The 16,264-nt window shown below is 37.3% G+C and overlaps 1 protein-coding gene across 5 annotated transcripts in view; it reads right to left on the bottom strand.

Moving 5' to 3' along the window:
• The window catches only part of MDM4 (MDM4 regulator of p53), a 44,203-nt gene that overhangs the window by 17,196 nt on the left and 10,743 nt on the right, over positions 1–16,264 (bottom strand). For 2 of the 5 annotated variants that reach the window (XR_006653042.2, XM_045182442.2), the window contains exons 2-5: positions 14,110–14,220; positions 12,555–12,629; positions 10,484–10,617; positions 6,550–6,605 (exon numbers count right to left, since the gene is read on the bottom strand). Coding sequence is in view for 3 of the 5 variants with exons in the window: in XM_045182442.2 (XP_045038377.2) it covers positions 6,550–6,605; positions 10,484–10,617; positions 12,555–12,629; positions 14,110–14,187 (343 nt within the window). In the remaining 2 variants the exon portion in view is untranslated. Of the gene's footprint in view, positions 1–1,323; positions 1,424–2,421; positions 2,490–6,549; positions 6,606–10,483; positions 10,618–12,554; positions 12,630–14,109; positions 14,221–16,264 lie in introns of all 5 variants that reach the window. The other 3 variants (XM_024575036.3, XR_011650674.1, XM_071220012.1) reach the window with 3 other exon arrangements.

Below are 16,264 nucleotides of genomic sequence, written 5' to 3' on the forward strand. Positions count from 1 at the left end.
CTGAAAAATAATTGCAATAATGGGTTCCTTGCTAGAACAAAAATTTATCCCACCTACTTACAAATGATGTTGATCCTGCCTATTAAAAGTTTCATCTGTGCTCAGGGAAATGTCAACTCCCTTTTTACTCACTCCATGCTCAAGTTATCAGAAACCAAACTCCTACGGTGAATATTAAAGTTACTTCACCTAGTCAAGTTCTGTAACTTCTCATGCAGGGAATGGAAATAGACCATTCTTTCCACATACAAAAATTCTGTCCTTTTTACCTATACATCTTCCTGAAAATATTAAGCTATTTATTCTCAAAATTTACATCATAAAATACATATAGTTCCTTGAATTGGCTGTTCTTATATTTTAAACAGTCTTCTAAGTAGAAAATAAGCAAAAAACTACATTTAAAGAAACAAAATTATACATTTAATGCCATAGACTGGAATAAGCTCCAAGGCAATTAGACAGCCCAATATTCAGTTTGCAATCAAATGCAACTTGAAGAAAACAACCCAGCATGATAAACTGATTCAATTTTAATTTAAACATTTAAAACAACTTCTACAGTGTAACTTTCCTGCCACTGCTCAAAATGTGAGCCTAGACTAGAAACCATCAAGCCATAAAATACCTTTGGGGAAATTTTGACTTTATACATTTTTGCAGAAAAATTTTTAGGATGTATTTCATAAAGTAGGGCTCAGGGGAAACTTCATGAACTCATTTAACCTAACCATACTATATCCAGCGTGGATGGCAAAGATCCGGTAACTACCACCCAAGGGCAAAAGAACTACAAGGCCACTTAGGTCTCATTCTTGACTCTGAGATGCTAAGTATATTTTATCATTTTTCAAACTTCAAAAACCTATGAAAATTTGCATCAAGCAAATGAATCAAAATAAAAATTCTAACCAAACCAGACATGTACAGGGGTGCCAAGGTTTAAAAGGCCAAGGCAGCAAAGTTACCACTTGGCAAACTGATCAATGTGTAGCCATCTTCTACTAGGCTTGCTAGTAAAGGAAGTGTCTCTGCACCACCCCAGTCATCATCGGCTGCTAAAAGAGCACCACCACCTTCTTCAAAGTGAACAATAGTAACGAGGATAGAAAAAAAGTTTTTCAGAAAAAAAAGATTTTCAGAAAAGAATGAGAAGTATGACGTATGCCCCTCCCACTTTACATGCGAAGAGAAAGCATTATTATTTTTTGAGTTGTCTATATAACAGTATTAATTACAGCTAGTGCTTAATTTGGATAGATGCCATTCCTAGAAGTCATCAACAAAAAAGAAAAGTCTACAGAGCCTTAATCCCAAACTTACTTTCTCTAGAATGTGTGCATTTGCACTGTAAGGTAGGCAGTGTGGGAATATTGCCTTCTTCAGTACCTTTCCTGGAACTGGAACTTTCCTCTGCACTTTGCTGAAAAGAAGGGAAAGGCGTGTATCAGTGCAGCAGAAACGACTGAGACCAGGGGATGTAGCAGTTCCGTTCTGGCTCAACAGCTAGTGTGCGACACAATGGGTTACACACAAGAATGAGAACTTGAGGTTCATAGGAGTCATCAAATAAAGGCAACATCTCAACCCACTGTGAACACAGCTAGGAGAATCCCAAACCTGGGGGTGGGGAGGGGAAATCTCTGCACAGAAGAACAAAATCTACTGTTAAAAATAGGCTATCAATATAAATCCTTTAGTCTACTACAAAATTAGGTATAATTCAGAAAACAAGAGAAATCTTCACCATATACCAAGATGATCATAAAGTTTTCCCAGGTCTGGGGAAGCTTTAAGAAATGGCCTCCGACTATGAAGATGGTGATTCTTTTTCAGTATAAGCTACTTATTACGGTAGAAAGAAGCACAGCAGCAGACTGGGATCAATATTTATAATTGATTAACAAAATCTAAGTTTGTCACTGAACTGTTGGCTGCAAGCACAAACATAAGAATAAGCACAAAATTCTGATTTTTCTCTTTCGATGAATCTTATGACTAACTGAATAGTTATTTAGCAGGAATAACATATCAAAAATGTAAAAAAGAAAAAAGAAAGAAAAAGAAATGGCCTGATATAAACTTAAACTTACTTGCAACAAGTCTGTTAAAATAATCAGTTTCTTCACACACCTATGAACATATAGCATCACACACACACACAGGTGCGCACACAAAGAAAATGCAACTGGAAAAACTGAAGATCAGAAGTGCTACATCCCAAAGAAAGATTCAGAGCCTGGAGCTCTGTTATGGACAGAACAGAGAATTTTCACTCTGTCCCTGGTCTGTGAACTCCCAAGAACCTTTCTTATTAAATTCTTACTACATTAAGCAAAAGGTCTTGGGAGGCCAAGATCCATAGGTACAGAGAAGGGGCCACTCTGTACAACAAAAGAAGTCACCATGTGGTGATTTTACCTTCAGTTGGTCTTGACTTGGAATATCCAGATTTTGATCCTGTGCGATAGCGAGAGTCTGAGCAGCATCTGGATAGCAAGTAAAACAAAAGGAAAACCTTCCCTGGTAATAACCATTCTTTCCACACAAAAAGGACCTCAGCAAACAGCCCTGGAGCCAGGTTTGGTCCCTAGAGATGAACTTCTCCATGTTGGTTGAACAAGGCTCTCATCCAAAAGGAACAGAAAAATCAAAACTGGTAAAAAGTGCAAAAACCAAAACAGGCTATAATCAAAATATATTACCAAAATATAATGTGGGGAGAAAAGAAAAATAACCAAAAAATGTTCTTCCACAGCAAGCTTTCAAACTTTAATATGAAAAGTGACTGCAAGAGGAAATAATGGGGCATATTTTTACCATCTCTTCCTATAGGTATTTTATTATCAAATTTGCCTAACTGTAAACAACCAAAAAAGGTTTGACTTTGTAATTTAATTTTTACTTTCAAATGTTAAGAAATTAAAAAAGGTTATGAAATCTGAAAATCTGAGATTTCTCACTTGCTTCATAACACAACAGCATCTTCATGTAAACTTACATTCTAATGTCAATGATGATTTCAGTTTAAATTCCCATCACCTGAATATAGATTAGGTTTTTTTAATCAACAAGTCTTATTTTTCCCAGCTACTATAAACATTTCCCAAGAAGGAAGAAGAAGAAGCAGAGAAATCTTTTTTCAAGGCCATTAAAAAGATGCACAGGAAATAATAACCTGAAAGAAATTCTTAGTCTGAAAGAAATGTTTTCAAGGACCTGGAAATTTTCAAACAAAACAGGAAGTGAAAACTTCACTTCTGAGAGTTTAATAATCCGGACCAGTCACTATATCAGACTATACATAACTAAGATGCTTATAAGTCAGTCTGTCATGGATTGGGTTCATTGACTACTATCAATCAGGTCCAGAGATATTATGGAAAATATCCTCATCTAGGCCCTGGCCAAGTAGTTCAGTTAGTTAGAGCATCACCCCAATATGCCAAGGTTGCAGGTTTAATCACAGTCAGGGCACACAGAAGAATCAACCCAGGCTCTGGCTGGTGTGGGTCAGTGGGTTGAGCACCAGCCAGCAAACTGGAAGGTCGCAGGTTCGATTCCTGGTCAGGGCACATGTTTGGGTGGCAGGTCAGGTCCCTAGTTGGGGGTATTCGAGAGGCAACTGATCAATATTTCTCTCCCTTTAGCCCTCCCCTCCCCGCTCTCTAAAAATAAATAAATAAAATCTTAAAAAAAAAAAGAATCAACCAATGAATGCATAAGTAAGTAAAACATCAAATAGATGTTTCTCTCTCCCCCCTCCACCCCCCCAGCCTTACCTTCTTTCACTCCAAAAATAAATTTAAAAATTTAAAAATATCCTCATCTAAATAGACTGGCAGAGAACACAGATCCTACAACTGGTCTCGTAATTCAGCTGTTTTACACAAAGCAAACATTTTCAAAATTGTAATTATAAAGGACATTATTTCCAGGAGCACTGTTATAGATAAATGGAGATACTGAGAAGCTACTTGCATTTTCTGACCACAATGGTCTTCAAGCTCAGTCAACATATAATGTAGATGAAGTATTTTTTTTTACTGTCATTTGATTGTCATTTATATTCTAAAACCTATCACCTTACTTACATTACAATAATCAGAAGCAAAAAAAAAAGTTATCTGAGAAAATTACAATGCACTAAAGAATTTAAGAAATAAATTCAAAGTTTGCCATATATATTTCATTTTATTAGGATGCATGTGGAAATCTGGAAGAAAAAAGAACCATTGTCTCCCTGGCCAGGCAGCTCAGTTGGTTGGAGCGTCATCCCATACACCAAAAAGATTGGGGGCTTAAATCCCGGTCAGGGCACATACCTAGGTTGTGGGTTTAATCCCCAGTTGGGGCGCATATAGGAGGCAACTAATCAATATTTCTCTCTCATATCGATGCTTCTCGCCCTCTCTAAAATCAATAAACATATCCTTGGATGAAGATTTTAAAAAAAACAAACCTTCAGTTTAAATACTTTCTTCAACTATCAAAATAAAAGATTTAGCTCAGTTGCAAAGGTGTAAAATAGGTGATACGGAAAACACTTATCTCATTTGTCCTTTCAAATAAAACACAGAGCAGGTAACCCGTTTTACAAAAACCAACCACAAGTACTAATTCAAGTGTAAGTCAGAGCAGACATAGGTACTTCTACAATGGTTATGTAAGATGTTACCATTTGGGCAATCTAGGTAAAGAATATAAGGAACTATTTATCGTATTTTTGTAAATTTTTTTGCAGGTGAAATTATTTCAAAGTGACAAGGTGAAAAATAAAACGTTTTAAAGATTTAATGTTCAAAATGTTCAAAGAGAAGATTAAAATGTTTTAAGGATTTAATGTTCAGGGAAAAAAAAGTTTAAAAAATTAATTGGAGCAAATTCTGTTACAAGCAAGGGTTAAGCAACGTGTGGCACAATAAAAAAAAAAACAAGGGCTCGCCAATCAGAAATGTCTCCTGTACCACTTAATCAGTGGCATCTAATCTGGACGAATTACTCTATTTTAAAAAATCTTAGTTTCTTCATCTCTAGACCTTCCTCCTCACAGGGTTGTTGTGAGGATCTATTGAAATGTTTGTAATAGAAATGTTCACTATTGAAACGGCATGTTAAATTCTGCAAAGGGAGTATGAGAAAGAAAATGAGAGACAAAAAGTGAGAATTACACCTACTCTAGATATTCAGAGAACAGATCAGAGAACAAATTTTACTGAAAGGTACAGCAGCAAATATAAAATCCTTTGTGTATTTCAAGCATGTAGTAAGTATCACAGAAAAGCCATATTATTTCTCAAGTGATTGAATTTTAAATCAAGCTATCACTTGCAAGGCCTTCCCCCTCAAACAGAAATTTACAGCTGGGTAAAGTGGGCAAAGGCTCAATGAAACCAACAGGCTTCAAAATTTGCTCTCACTTTAAAGTGTATTCTTTATTAGGAACAGATTCTTTTCCAAGCTATTTGTTTCAATAAACTACTGAAAGATAGCCAACCTAAAGTGCTACCTTGAAGGAAAAAAGTTTCATTACTTGGAAATGAGTGAGAGACAGGGTTACATTTCAGCTGTCTCCAGTTTAACTCACTTATCTCCCAACACACCACGCTTCAGACCCAAAGCAGCCAATTTCCTACACACACCTAGTAAACTCAAATAGCAGTATTTAAAAGGTATGGAATCAAGCAAATTGTTAGACAAATTAGTGTTCAGATAAAAGAAAGCTAAAACCACTAGGTGAAAGGTTCTTGGGGGAACTTTATAACAGATGGATCAGGCTGATGCTATGTGAGCCCACAAAACCTTATCACTGAAAGACGGACACAAGACCTTACATTACTCTGATGTAATGCAATATAGATGTACAAAGCACCACCTATGAAACCTTATCATCAAAAAATTTAAACTTGAATCTATTCAAGCACTACTAGTTTACCAAAAATAGAGCAGAGAAACCTGTTAAATAACATCACAAGGATACAACCTGCTAACTCTAAAATGTAGAAAATGCTACAGGACAAATGATCCATTTCTTCACCAAATGACATAACAAAAGGAGTGTTAGCAACAAATGCAATGTGTGGGCTTTGCATCAAATGTGGCCTTTGAGCAAGTCAAATGTAAAAGATATTTCTGAGATAACGGGGGGTAACTATACATAAACTGGCTATTGGGTAGTATTATGGAGTTACTTAGTTGATTATTATACTGTTGGGTATAATAATGACATTGTACTTATGTTCAAAGAAAAAAAGTCCTAATCTGTTCGAGCTTTTAAAAGTATATCCACATGAAGCAAACGTAGTCAAATATTAACAATTACTAAGAGGCACACACATTAATTATAACAATCTATCTCTAATACATTGAAAATTTTTCACAATGAAAAGTTAAATAGCATAGTAATCACATTCTGTGTAATGGTAACCCTCCCAGTCATGCCAAGACAGCATTCCATCTCCACCTTGATCCTTCTTGTTTCCCTTCCCATCATTTGCCCCCCTTGAATTCAAAGCTGATACAGACTGAAAAAATATAATGAGGTCATACCTGCAGTAGCAGTGGTTAAAGCAACAAGATTCCTTCTTAGCATTGCATAGAGAGGGCTGTCAGGGAGATAAAAACAAAAAATTAATAACCCCATGGTTTTCCATTAAAATGTTAAGTATATTTCTGACATGCCCTATCTCCCAACTTTGTAACATGTAGAGAGACAGAATTTTCCCCCCGTAATAGATCTTTTTTCATTATTAAAATATCAAGATGTTGCCCTGGCTGGCATGGCTCAGTGGATTGGTCGCCAGCCTGCAAACCAAAGGGTCACCAGTTCCCAGTCAGGGCACATGCCTGGGTTGCGGGCCAGGTCCCCAGTAGGGGGTGCTTGAGAGGCAACCACACATTGATGTTTCACTTCCCCTCTTTCTCCCTCCCTTCCCCTCTCTCTAAAAATAAATAATAAAATATTTTTTAAAAACTTAAAATTTAAAATAAAAGTAAGTAAAAATCTTAAATAAAATAAAATATCAAGATGTTAATGCCCGAATCCTTGTATTACTTGTCCCCATTAAAAACTAATTAATTTATGTTTTACTTAGCTGAGTAACCAAAGTGGGGAGACTTCCTCTGCAGACTACTCCTTCCTTCTAAGAGTTAAGTTTTACATTTTAAATCAGGGAGTGGAGGTGGAAGGGAGTCTTTGACCAGATGACAAAATGACTCAGAAGAAAGTCACCACAAAGCTATATAGAGAGAAAGAGAACACTGGCTTCTCAATTACTAATTAGCTTTTGATTGTACAAATAACCAAACACCCCATGCATATGAAGAAAGTCACACAACAGGTCAGAGAGGTGCTACTGTAGCACTACTGTACTGATTTTTATGAAGCCCATTATCAACTTCAGACTACCCAGCAATTCTACTATTTTCTCATCATCTCACTTTTCCTTTCCCTACAACTATTTCACAAAATTCTAACCTAGTCACGTCAAGCTCCCTAATATCCAGGCCTTTACACATGATGTTCAATCTGCTACTTCAACAGCTCCTTCTAATCGACTCTTTAATTATCCTTTGGTGCTCTGCTCAAATATCAGTTTCTCAAGGAACATTTCCTTGACACTTAAGATCCTAAGCCCCAGACTGCTGGTCAAGATGGCAGCATAGGCAGACATGGCTCACCTCTGCACAACCACATCAAAATTACAACTAAAATAAAGAACCACCATCACTTAGAACCATCAGAAACTGAGTTGAGTAGAAGTCTGAAAACTATGGAATTAAAGAAACCACATTCATCCAGACTGGTAGGAGGGGTGCAGATGCGAACAGGCTGGTCCCTCACTCCATGTGTGGTGGATAAACATTCGGGAGGATTATCTTGGGAGCAAGGAGTACCAACCCTACATCAGGCCCCCCAGCCCAGGGTTCCAGTGCCAGGAAGATAAGTCCCCACAACTTCTGGCTGCAAACACCAACAGAGATTGAGTCAATGGAAGAAACTGCTGGAGCACCAAGCAGTTCCTCTTAAAGAACACACACACACAGACTCACCTACTCAGACTCACTCCCTCTGAGCTCCAGCAGCAGGTTGGAGCTTGAAAGGCACCAGTGACACACAAGGAGAAACTAAGTGTCTGGCATCAAAGCAAGCAGAGGACGTCCCTTTTCTACACCCTCCCAGCACAGAGCCAGAGGGCTGGTGCCATAACTGAGACTCCATAAACATGGCTAAAACTGTTTGATCCGCCTTAGAGATCCCCACCCAATGTACTGGCCCACCAAAGCTGCTTTTCCATATGAATGGCTGGTTTTGACTCGAGTTGCACAACTTCCTAACTCCTCTCAAACAAGCAACAGCTGGCCTCAGTGAGCCCCAGGCCTGGCACTAGCAGCACCAGCCTACATTCAGAGCGTGGCTTCACCTGGGAATATCCAAGCCAAGTACAAGTAGAAGCCGTCTCAGATTGCTTTATAGCTCAGTCAGGGTGGGCACAGGCAAAACAGAGGTGGGGGTTGACATTGGGTTATACCACCTGGGAAACCCCAGGGCCAGCGCACCCAGTGGACAGCTAAAGACCACACTGGAGCACCACCACCCTGCCCCTGCACAGCTGATACTCCACAGAGGTTAGGCGAAGGTTAGTGGTCAGTGGTCACAGCCAGTCCTTGCCCCGACTGGCCTGGGTAAACCCCTCCCATTGATCTGCAAATGGCAACCAAGGCTCAACTATAAGGGGAAGGTACACTCAGCACACATGAAAGGCATACCTTGAGTACACCTGGGTAGCCTGGGTGATAGGGGAGGCTGTGCCACTGGACTCTGCAGGACACCTACTATATTAGGCCACACTACCAAAGCATGGTTTCAAAGCAGCTCTACCTAATACATAGAAACAAACACAGGGAGGCTGCCAAAACAAGGATATAAAGAAACATGGCCCAAATGAAAGAACAGATCAAAACTCCAGAAAAAGAGCTAAATGAAATGGAGATAAGGAATCTATCAGATGAGAGTTCCAAAAACTGGTTATAAGGATGCTCAAGGAACTTAGTGAGGACCTCAACAGCATAAAACAGATCCAGTCAGAAATGAAGGATACTCTAATTAAAATAAAGAACAATTTACAGGGAAAAAAAACAGTAGAGTGAATGAAGCTGAGAATCGAATCAATGATTTAGAATACAAGGAAGAAAAACACAACTAATCAGAACAAAGAGAAGAAAAAATGATCCAAAAAACGAGGATGGTATAAGCAGCCTCTGGGACAACTTCAAGAGATCCCATATTAGCATCATAGGGTTCCAGAAGGAGAAGAGAAAGGGCAAGAAGCTGGAAATCTGTTTGAAAAAATAATGAACGAAAATCTCCCTAATTTGGCGAAGGAAATAGACATACAAACCCAGGAAGCACAGACAGTCCCAAACAATATGGATGCAAACAGAGCCACCCCAAGACACATCATAATTAAAATGCCAAAGGTTGAAGATAAAGAGAAAATCTTAAAAGCAGCAAGAGAAAAGAAATTAGTTACCTACAGGGGAGTTCCGATAAGACTGTCAGCTGATTTCTCAAAACCAACTTTGTAGGCTAGAAGGGACTGGCAAGAAATATTCAAAGTCATGAAAAGCAGGGACTGACTTAGCAATGTTAGAGCCAACATTGCTCTACCCAGCAAAGCCATCATTTAGAATCAAAGGGCAGATACAGTGCTTCCCAGACAAGAGAAAGCTAAAGTAGTTCATCATCACCAAAGCGTCCTATTCAAGAAAAAGAAAATCAAAGCTATGAATAATAAAATGGCAAAAAATACATATTTATCAATAACTGAATCTAAAAATCAAACTAAACAAACAAGAACAGAGACAGAATCATGGATAAGGAGAATGTTTTGATGGTTGCCAGATGGGAGGGGAGGTATGGAGGAATGGGTGAAGAGGTGAGGGGATTAAGAAGTACAAACAGGTAGTTACAGAATATCCATGGGGATGTAAAGTACAGTATCAGAAATGGAGTAGCAAAGAACTTATACATCTGACCCATGGACATGAACAATGGTCGGGGGGGGGGGATTGCCTGAGGGAGTGGGGGGTGCTAGGTAGAGGGGGACAAAGGGGTAAAATCAGGACAACTGTAATAGCATAATCAATAAAATATAATAAAAAATTTTTGAAAAGATCCTAAACCCCACACATCACAACTTCACATACCTCTTGTCTGTAACATTTATCATAGTATAATTTTACCATATATTAATGTGATGAGTTCATTAGGATGGGGAAGAGCACCTGTCTCACCACACTTTAAGGTCCATAAAATCAGAGACTGTCGGTCACTACTATGTTCTCAGTGCCTCATAGGCTACCTGACTTATGTAGGCTCTTAAATATTTGTGGGATAAAGGAACATATAACCATTAATAACTTATGGAGACTAAGTGGTTAGGTATAAGTACCCCCCAAAATAAACCCTCACTCTTTTTACCTTGGATCTTTCACAGAGAAGCTCTGACATCCTAGGAGTTCTCCCAAAAGATCTCCACCACAATATACCATATGCTGTTCCCGAGGATCATACAGCTGCTTCATTGTTATATACTGGCCTAGATAGTGCATGACCTGCATGGAACCAAAATACCATTAAGAGTTCTATCCACCTGCTGTCAAAAACACACAAATTAATTATAAGGAGGTAAGGTAACTCAGGTTTGCTAGAGAAAGAGGTAAAATATAAAGGGTCCAGGGTCGTACAATAGTATAGTTGACCCCAACTGCTAGGTTCCTCCACTTATTATCATTCTGGACATTAAAAGACCCTTGCATTTTGTAACAGAAATGACAGACAATGAGAAAAAGTGGTGAATTTACCTAGTACCCCTTTAAGTTTTTCTCACCAATCCAAATAAAGGGATCTCTTATATTATTAGAGGGAATAAATTTTAAATTTGCCTGGGTCATAAAAATATTTTGCAACTCCAGGGGTACATAACTATGATAGTCTTTTGATATATGTTCACTTAATTATTTAATGGTTAATAACCATCAGCTCTGTAAGTGCATAAAACAGAATTTAAATGTTTATCAAAAATTTAGTCTTTTTTCACAGGTTCACAAAATGGAAGGGAACACAGACAAGTTCATAATTCAGAACTTAAAAATGATCGAATTTTGTTCTAATATTTTCTCTAGGTAACAGATTTTTTTTAAATTGCTTAGTAATCAAGTTCACTTATTAACAGTAAGGATTGTTATCTCAGATTACAATCAGACCAAAGCAGCTATCTTTATCTTTAGACCAACTTCTCAGAAGTTATTGGATATTTGCTGATCTACCCAACACTGTTCCCATTATATTAGAAGCAATGATGCTCCTAGGCCCCCTGCCATCCCAGACAGGACGTCCCAGTATTAACAAAGTTCTCATAGCTAATCAAATATCCAGGGGAAAATAAGATGGAAAGAGCATCTGCTACAAAGAAGGGGGGGCAAGAAAGGGGGAATAAGCATTATATTTATGTCTACCCAACTTTCAGAAAAATATACACCACTCTAAATCTGTATATTCTCATTATACTATACTGTCTCAATGCATATACTGAGAACCAGTATTTAAAAGTATTTAGGGAATTCCTCTTCATGTGCCAGGTAGGGTCAAGATTCATAACATAGGGCTTATCCTATAAACTGCCTTTGTCCAACTTCTTCCCCAGAAAAACATTTTCCCTGTACAATACATACTTCATTTCTTAACCCAGGTAAACTCTGCTATGTTATTATAGACAGGGTAACTCGTAATTCTGATATAAAAATCCACACTTTTAATAAGTGTGAAAAAAGTCACTTATCAGAATTTTAGAGATATAGTCCAAAATGATGCACTTAATTTAAAATAATAAAAAAAAAAACATGAGTATTCTAGAGAATCTGAAATGTCCCGAGATTTGTTTCCTTTCGAGTTTTCATGGCTCAGGGGTGCAGCACTGCAGATAGGTGTTAGGCTTTTTAACAAAATTCAAAAAAAGTTTAGTAATTTTGTTTTCTTCTGTTTAGGAAGAGTTTACCTTACTAAAAAAGCAAGCACAGTTTGAAGGGTTAACATTTTAATACTGTGTCTTTTCCACTTCAAGAATTCAGTTTGTTTTTGTTCTTTAAAAAAACTTTAGAAGCTAAATAGGTTATTTAAATGCACAAGTGTTTAAAATAACTCACAGCACTCCAAAGAGTATCTAACACATTTATAATGCAAAACTACAGCATTTAATTCCTGCCTAGCAGCATATCCTGTAAATCACAGACAAGAGTCATTTTAAAATCTTATACGTTTTGCATTTTAATTCTGAGATCAAGACTTGTGATTATGTATAGCTGATAACATACTTCAAAAGGAAATTTAAAGGAAATATGAAATTCAACTTAATTCGATGGTCATTAAAACAGAGTAAAAGTTGCCTCCCCAATACCTCAGGAGAAATTCCTGTCTTAGGCCTAAGTTCAGAACTACACATTCACTGGCTTCTACTTCTCAGCTATTCTTAAAGAGAATTTTGATAGTTTACCTGGGTAACAGTGAAGATTTCACCTTGTGCACCTGCTGTCTGCAAAATTTTCAAAAGTGGCAGTTTTGGTCGTACCTGGTATAGACATAAAATAAACATGATATTTACATTTCAATTAGACTGGTTCTGATATCCCAGGAAACAAGAAAACCTTCAACTTTTTAACACTGGTAGTTACTTATCTAATATTGTACAATCTTTCAATGCATAAGATAACTACAGATGATTTTCTTCCTAAAAAAAAAAAATCACACTTTCAAAAGATAGCATATTCACACCACTAAGACAGCTATAATAAGAGGAAAAAAGAAAACAGTGTTGGTGAGAAAGTGGAGTAACCGGAACCCTCGTGCACTGCTGGTGGGAACGTGAAATGGTGCAGCTCCTGTGGAAAGCAGTTTGGCAGTTGCTCAAAAAGTTAAACGTAGAATCTGCATATTATCCAGCAGCCCCACTTGTAGGTATACACCCAAAAGAACTAAAAGCAGGGACCTAAGCAAGTATTTGTGCATCAGTGTTCACAGCAGCATTATTTACAATAGCCAAAAGATGGAAACAACCCAAATACCACTGGCAGATAAGCAGAAAAACAAGATGTAGTATGTCCACATAAGGGATAACTGCTTTGTTTACTATCTCTTGACTCTTGATTGTGGAGTCTGTCTTTAGCCACACAATTTTGTTTTCTATATTTTATATGGTCAAATTTGTTTATCTTGTCCTCTTAACCCTGCACAGTTTTGTCCTAAGGCTTCCCTCATTCTACATTCTAAAGTTTCACAAATATTTCTTAAATTTTCTTTAATGTTTTTAATCATTTCATTTTTTACATTTTAAGTCTTTATCTACCTGCAATTTGTTTTTATACAAGGTTTGAGGTCTTAATTTATTTCCTTCCAGAGATGGCCACGTATGTCAAAACCATTTATTATATAAGCCGCACTTTCCCATCAAGCCCACATTCCACTTTTTTAACAAATCCCACTACATACTACATAATAGTGTGCACTTTTTGTGAAAACACAAAACAAAAATGATGTACTTCGATATGTTAGGGAAAAAATCTGGAACAAGACACAACAAATTGATTAATAGTATTACCTTAGGGGGAAAGGGACTTTGGGAGAAGAGATGAGTCAAAAGTCTATAAATACTTTAAAGATAAATATATTATAATCTTTCACAAGAATACATTTGCTTTATCTGCAATATAAAAATTGATTTTTAAAGAAACCAAACTAATTAGAATGAAATGAGAGATAAAACACAAATTTATGTAACTTGGTCCCAAATTCCCCACTAGCCACCTATACCCTAAAACATGCTAGTCTTCAAAATGTACCACTGAGCAATCAGTAACTTCCATACATTTATTGAATCAATGATTAGTTCAAATTTACGAGTATTAATACTGTTTACTAGTTTCACTGGTGACATTTTTTAAAACAATACTTCTGCTCTGTATAAAATCCTACCATCAGTGAAGTCAGCTGCATCCCCCTACTCAATTTTTTAAAAACTTAAAAAGAAACAGGAATGCCTAAAAGTGATTTACCTGCTTGACTTGTCTCGGAGGGCTCCTGCAAGCATTGTCAGATGCTGAACACTGGGCAGAGGTAGTAAGTGATGCCATTTTGGCAGTGAAGAAATTAGTCTGTTGGTAAATCTAAAAGGATAAAAAAATTACAAAATCTCTTCTAAAGCAGAAAATTCTCTCTTTAGAATTTAAAAAAAAAAGCAGACAGCAGAAATAAAAAAAACACGTATGTCAGAACACCCTACACAAATGCAATATACCTATGCTGAGATTCTCGGTACCTCATCACTTTCTAGTTCAGATCCTGCCAAAAAACTGGAGCTTAATCAAGAGTAAGAACCATTTACGCAATCTAACAATTTAGCTTCTGGAATATGAAATTTTTTAAAGTTTCAAAGATGGGACTGAAAGGACCAAAGTTTTGCCACCCCAAAATAAGCCTTTTGGGATGTTGAGTTTAAGCTGGTTATTAAGAAACAAAAGAACCAGAAAGAACCTTTGACATCCTCCCCGCCCCACACCTAAAAGAATTCAGATAGAAAAATCTGCTCAAAAGAATTCAGATAGAAAAATCTGTTCAAAGGAAGGGAACATTAGTATCACAATATAAACTAAATGTGTCAGGGAGAAATCTAGCAAAGCCTGTTTCTCTGGGACCCATTGTTTGTGGGTGGCCCAGTAAAAACTTGTTTATCACTTGTCGCTCTTTCTCCACACATAAAAGGGGAGGAAAAATGGTGAAGTATGGGCAGCTCTTTCATAGAGGCACAGTCTGTAAGAAAGAAATGTTTACTGCTTTTGATTGGTTATGGCAACAGTCCCCAGAAAGTTCATGCATATGCAGGATTCCCCGGCGGCCTGGAGGTTGGTTCAAAGTTCCAACATACACTCAGGGAATGTAAGCAGTCTTCTGTTAATTGGCCCACAGTTATTAAATGATTAATTATTCCTGTCTTTCTCACTCTCCAGCAGCTGTAATTTAATTTAGACCAGAATTTTTCTCTTGTCAAAAGCAACTAGATATCTATAAATTGGGTTAAACCAAGGTGAACATATATGATCAAATAAAGATCTTAGCATGAACTGAAATATAGAATATGGTTTAATTAAAAATTCTCAACTTCTACCTTTTCTCCTTGAAGAAAAACTGTAGAAAAGAAAAATAAAATTTTTAAATAAACTTGCTTGATTTTACTTCAGGCCTTTTTCTAGTAGAAAGATGACAGTGAAATTTATGAACAAGCTGCATAAGGGAAAGGGTGAAAAGAGTTTAGAAAAACCAAGAGTTTGACTAAAGCTAACAAGATCCCTCACTCTTCTTACGAAGTATCAATTCCTCCTTCCTATCAGCTTCCCTTGCTACAAAAAGGGAAGTCTAATAGGATACAAGCATAACTCACATTTTAAAACAGCTAGCTTTTAACTGACATTTCAAACCTTAAAAACAAACTGGGGTCTAAAAAAGAAATGCCTTTCCTCCTACCTTCTAGGTTCTTCTAGCTGGGCTAATAATCAACAGTTAACAGGAGAAAGTCAAACTTTTAATACGTTTGCACAAGGAGTTCACATAAGCGTGAAAATTCCAAAGACAGTGAGGCAAAACTGGGTATATGACATTTTAGACAAAGGAGAAATGGTGAGGAATGGGATCTTAGATTTCAAAAGTGAGAGTTGGCCATTTACAGATAACTGTGGAAGAGTGGAACATAAAGGGCAGGTAAGTTTTTGCTAAGCAGCCAAGAAACAATGGGATGCTGCGAGGGGTGCCTATTAACAGGGCTGGGTTTGACATCCTCCAATCTACCAACTGAAATTAGGCTAAGGTACATATGTTAAGATTTCCTTCCTGGAACAAGTTTTTCCACCTGGAACTCTCAGGCAGGGAAGGAGGGAGGGTCAAAGTTTCTTTCTGAGTCTTGTTTCTTAATAACCAACTTAAAATCAATATCCCAAAAAGCAGCTTTAGGTGGGCAAAACTCTGGTCCCCTTCAAAACCAATCCTCGCCTCAAACCTGCTAGTCCTGTAGTCTTCCCCATTCCAGTAAATGGCAACCCCATTCTTCAGGAGCTCAGGTCAATGGCTTAAACCATCAATTTCCTTTTTCTCTCACACTCCACTCCCAGTCCATACATAAATTCTGAAGCTGTGTCTGCACAATGTAAGCATTCAAAT

The sequence above is a fragment of the Desmodus rotundus genome, chromosome 12 (genome assembly GCF_022682495.2).
Source record: "Desmodus rotundus isolate HL8 chromosome 12, HLdesRot8A.1, whole genome shotgun sequence".
NCBI lineage: Eukaryota > Metazoa > Chordata > Mammalia > Chiroptera > Phyllostomidae > Desmodus > Desmodus rotundus.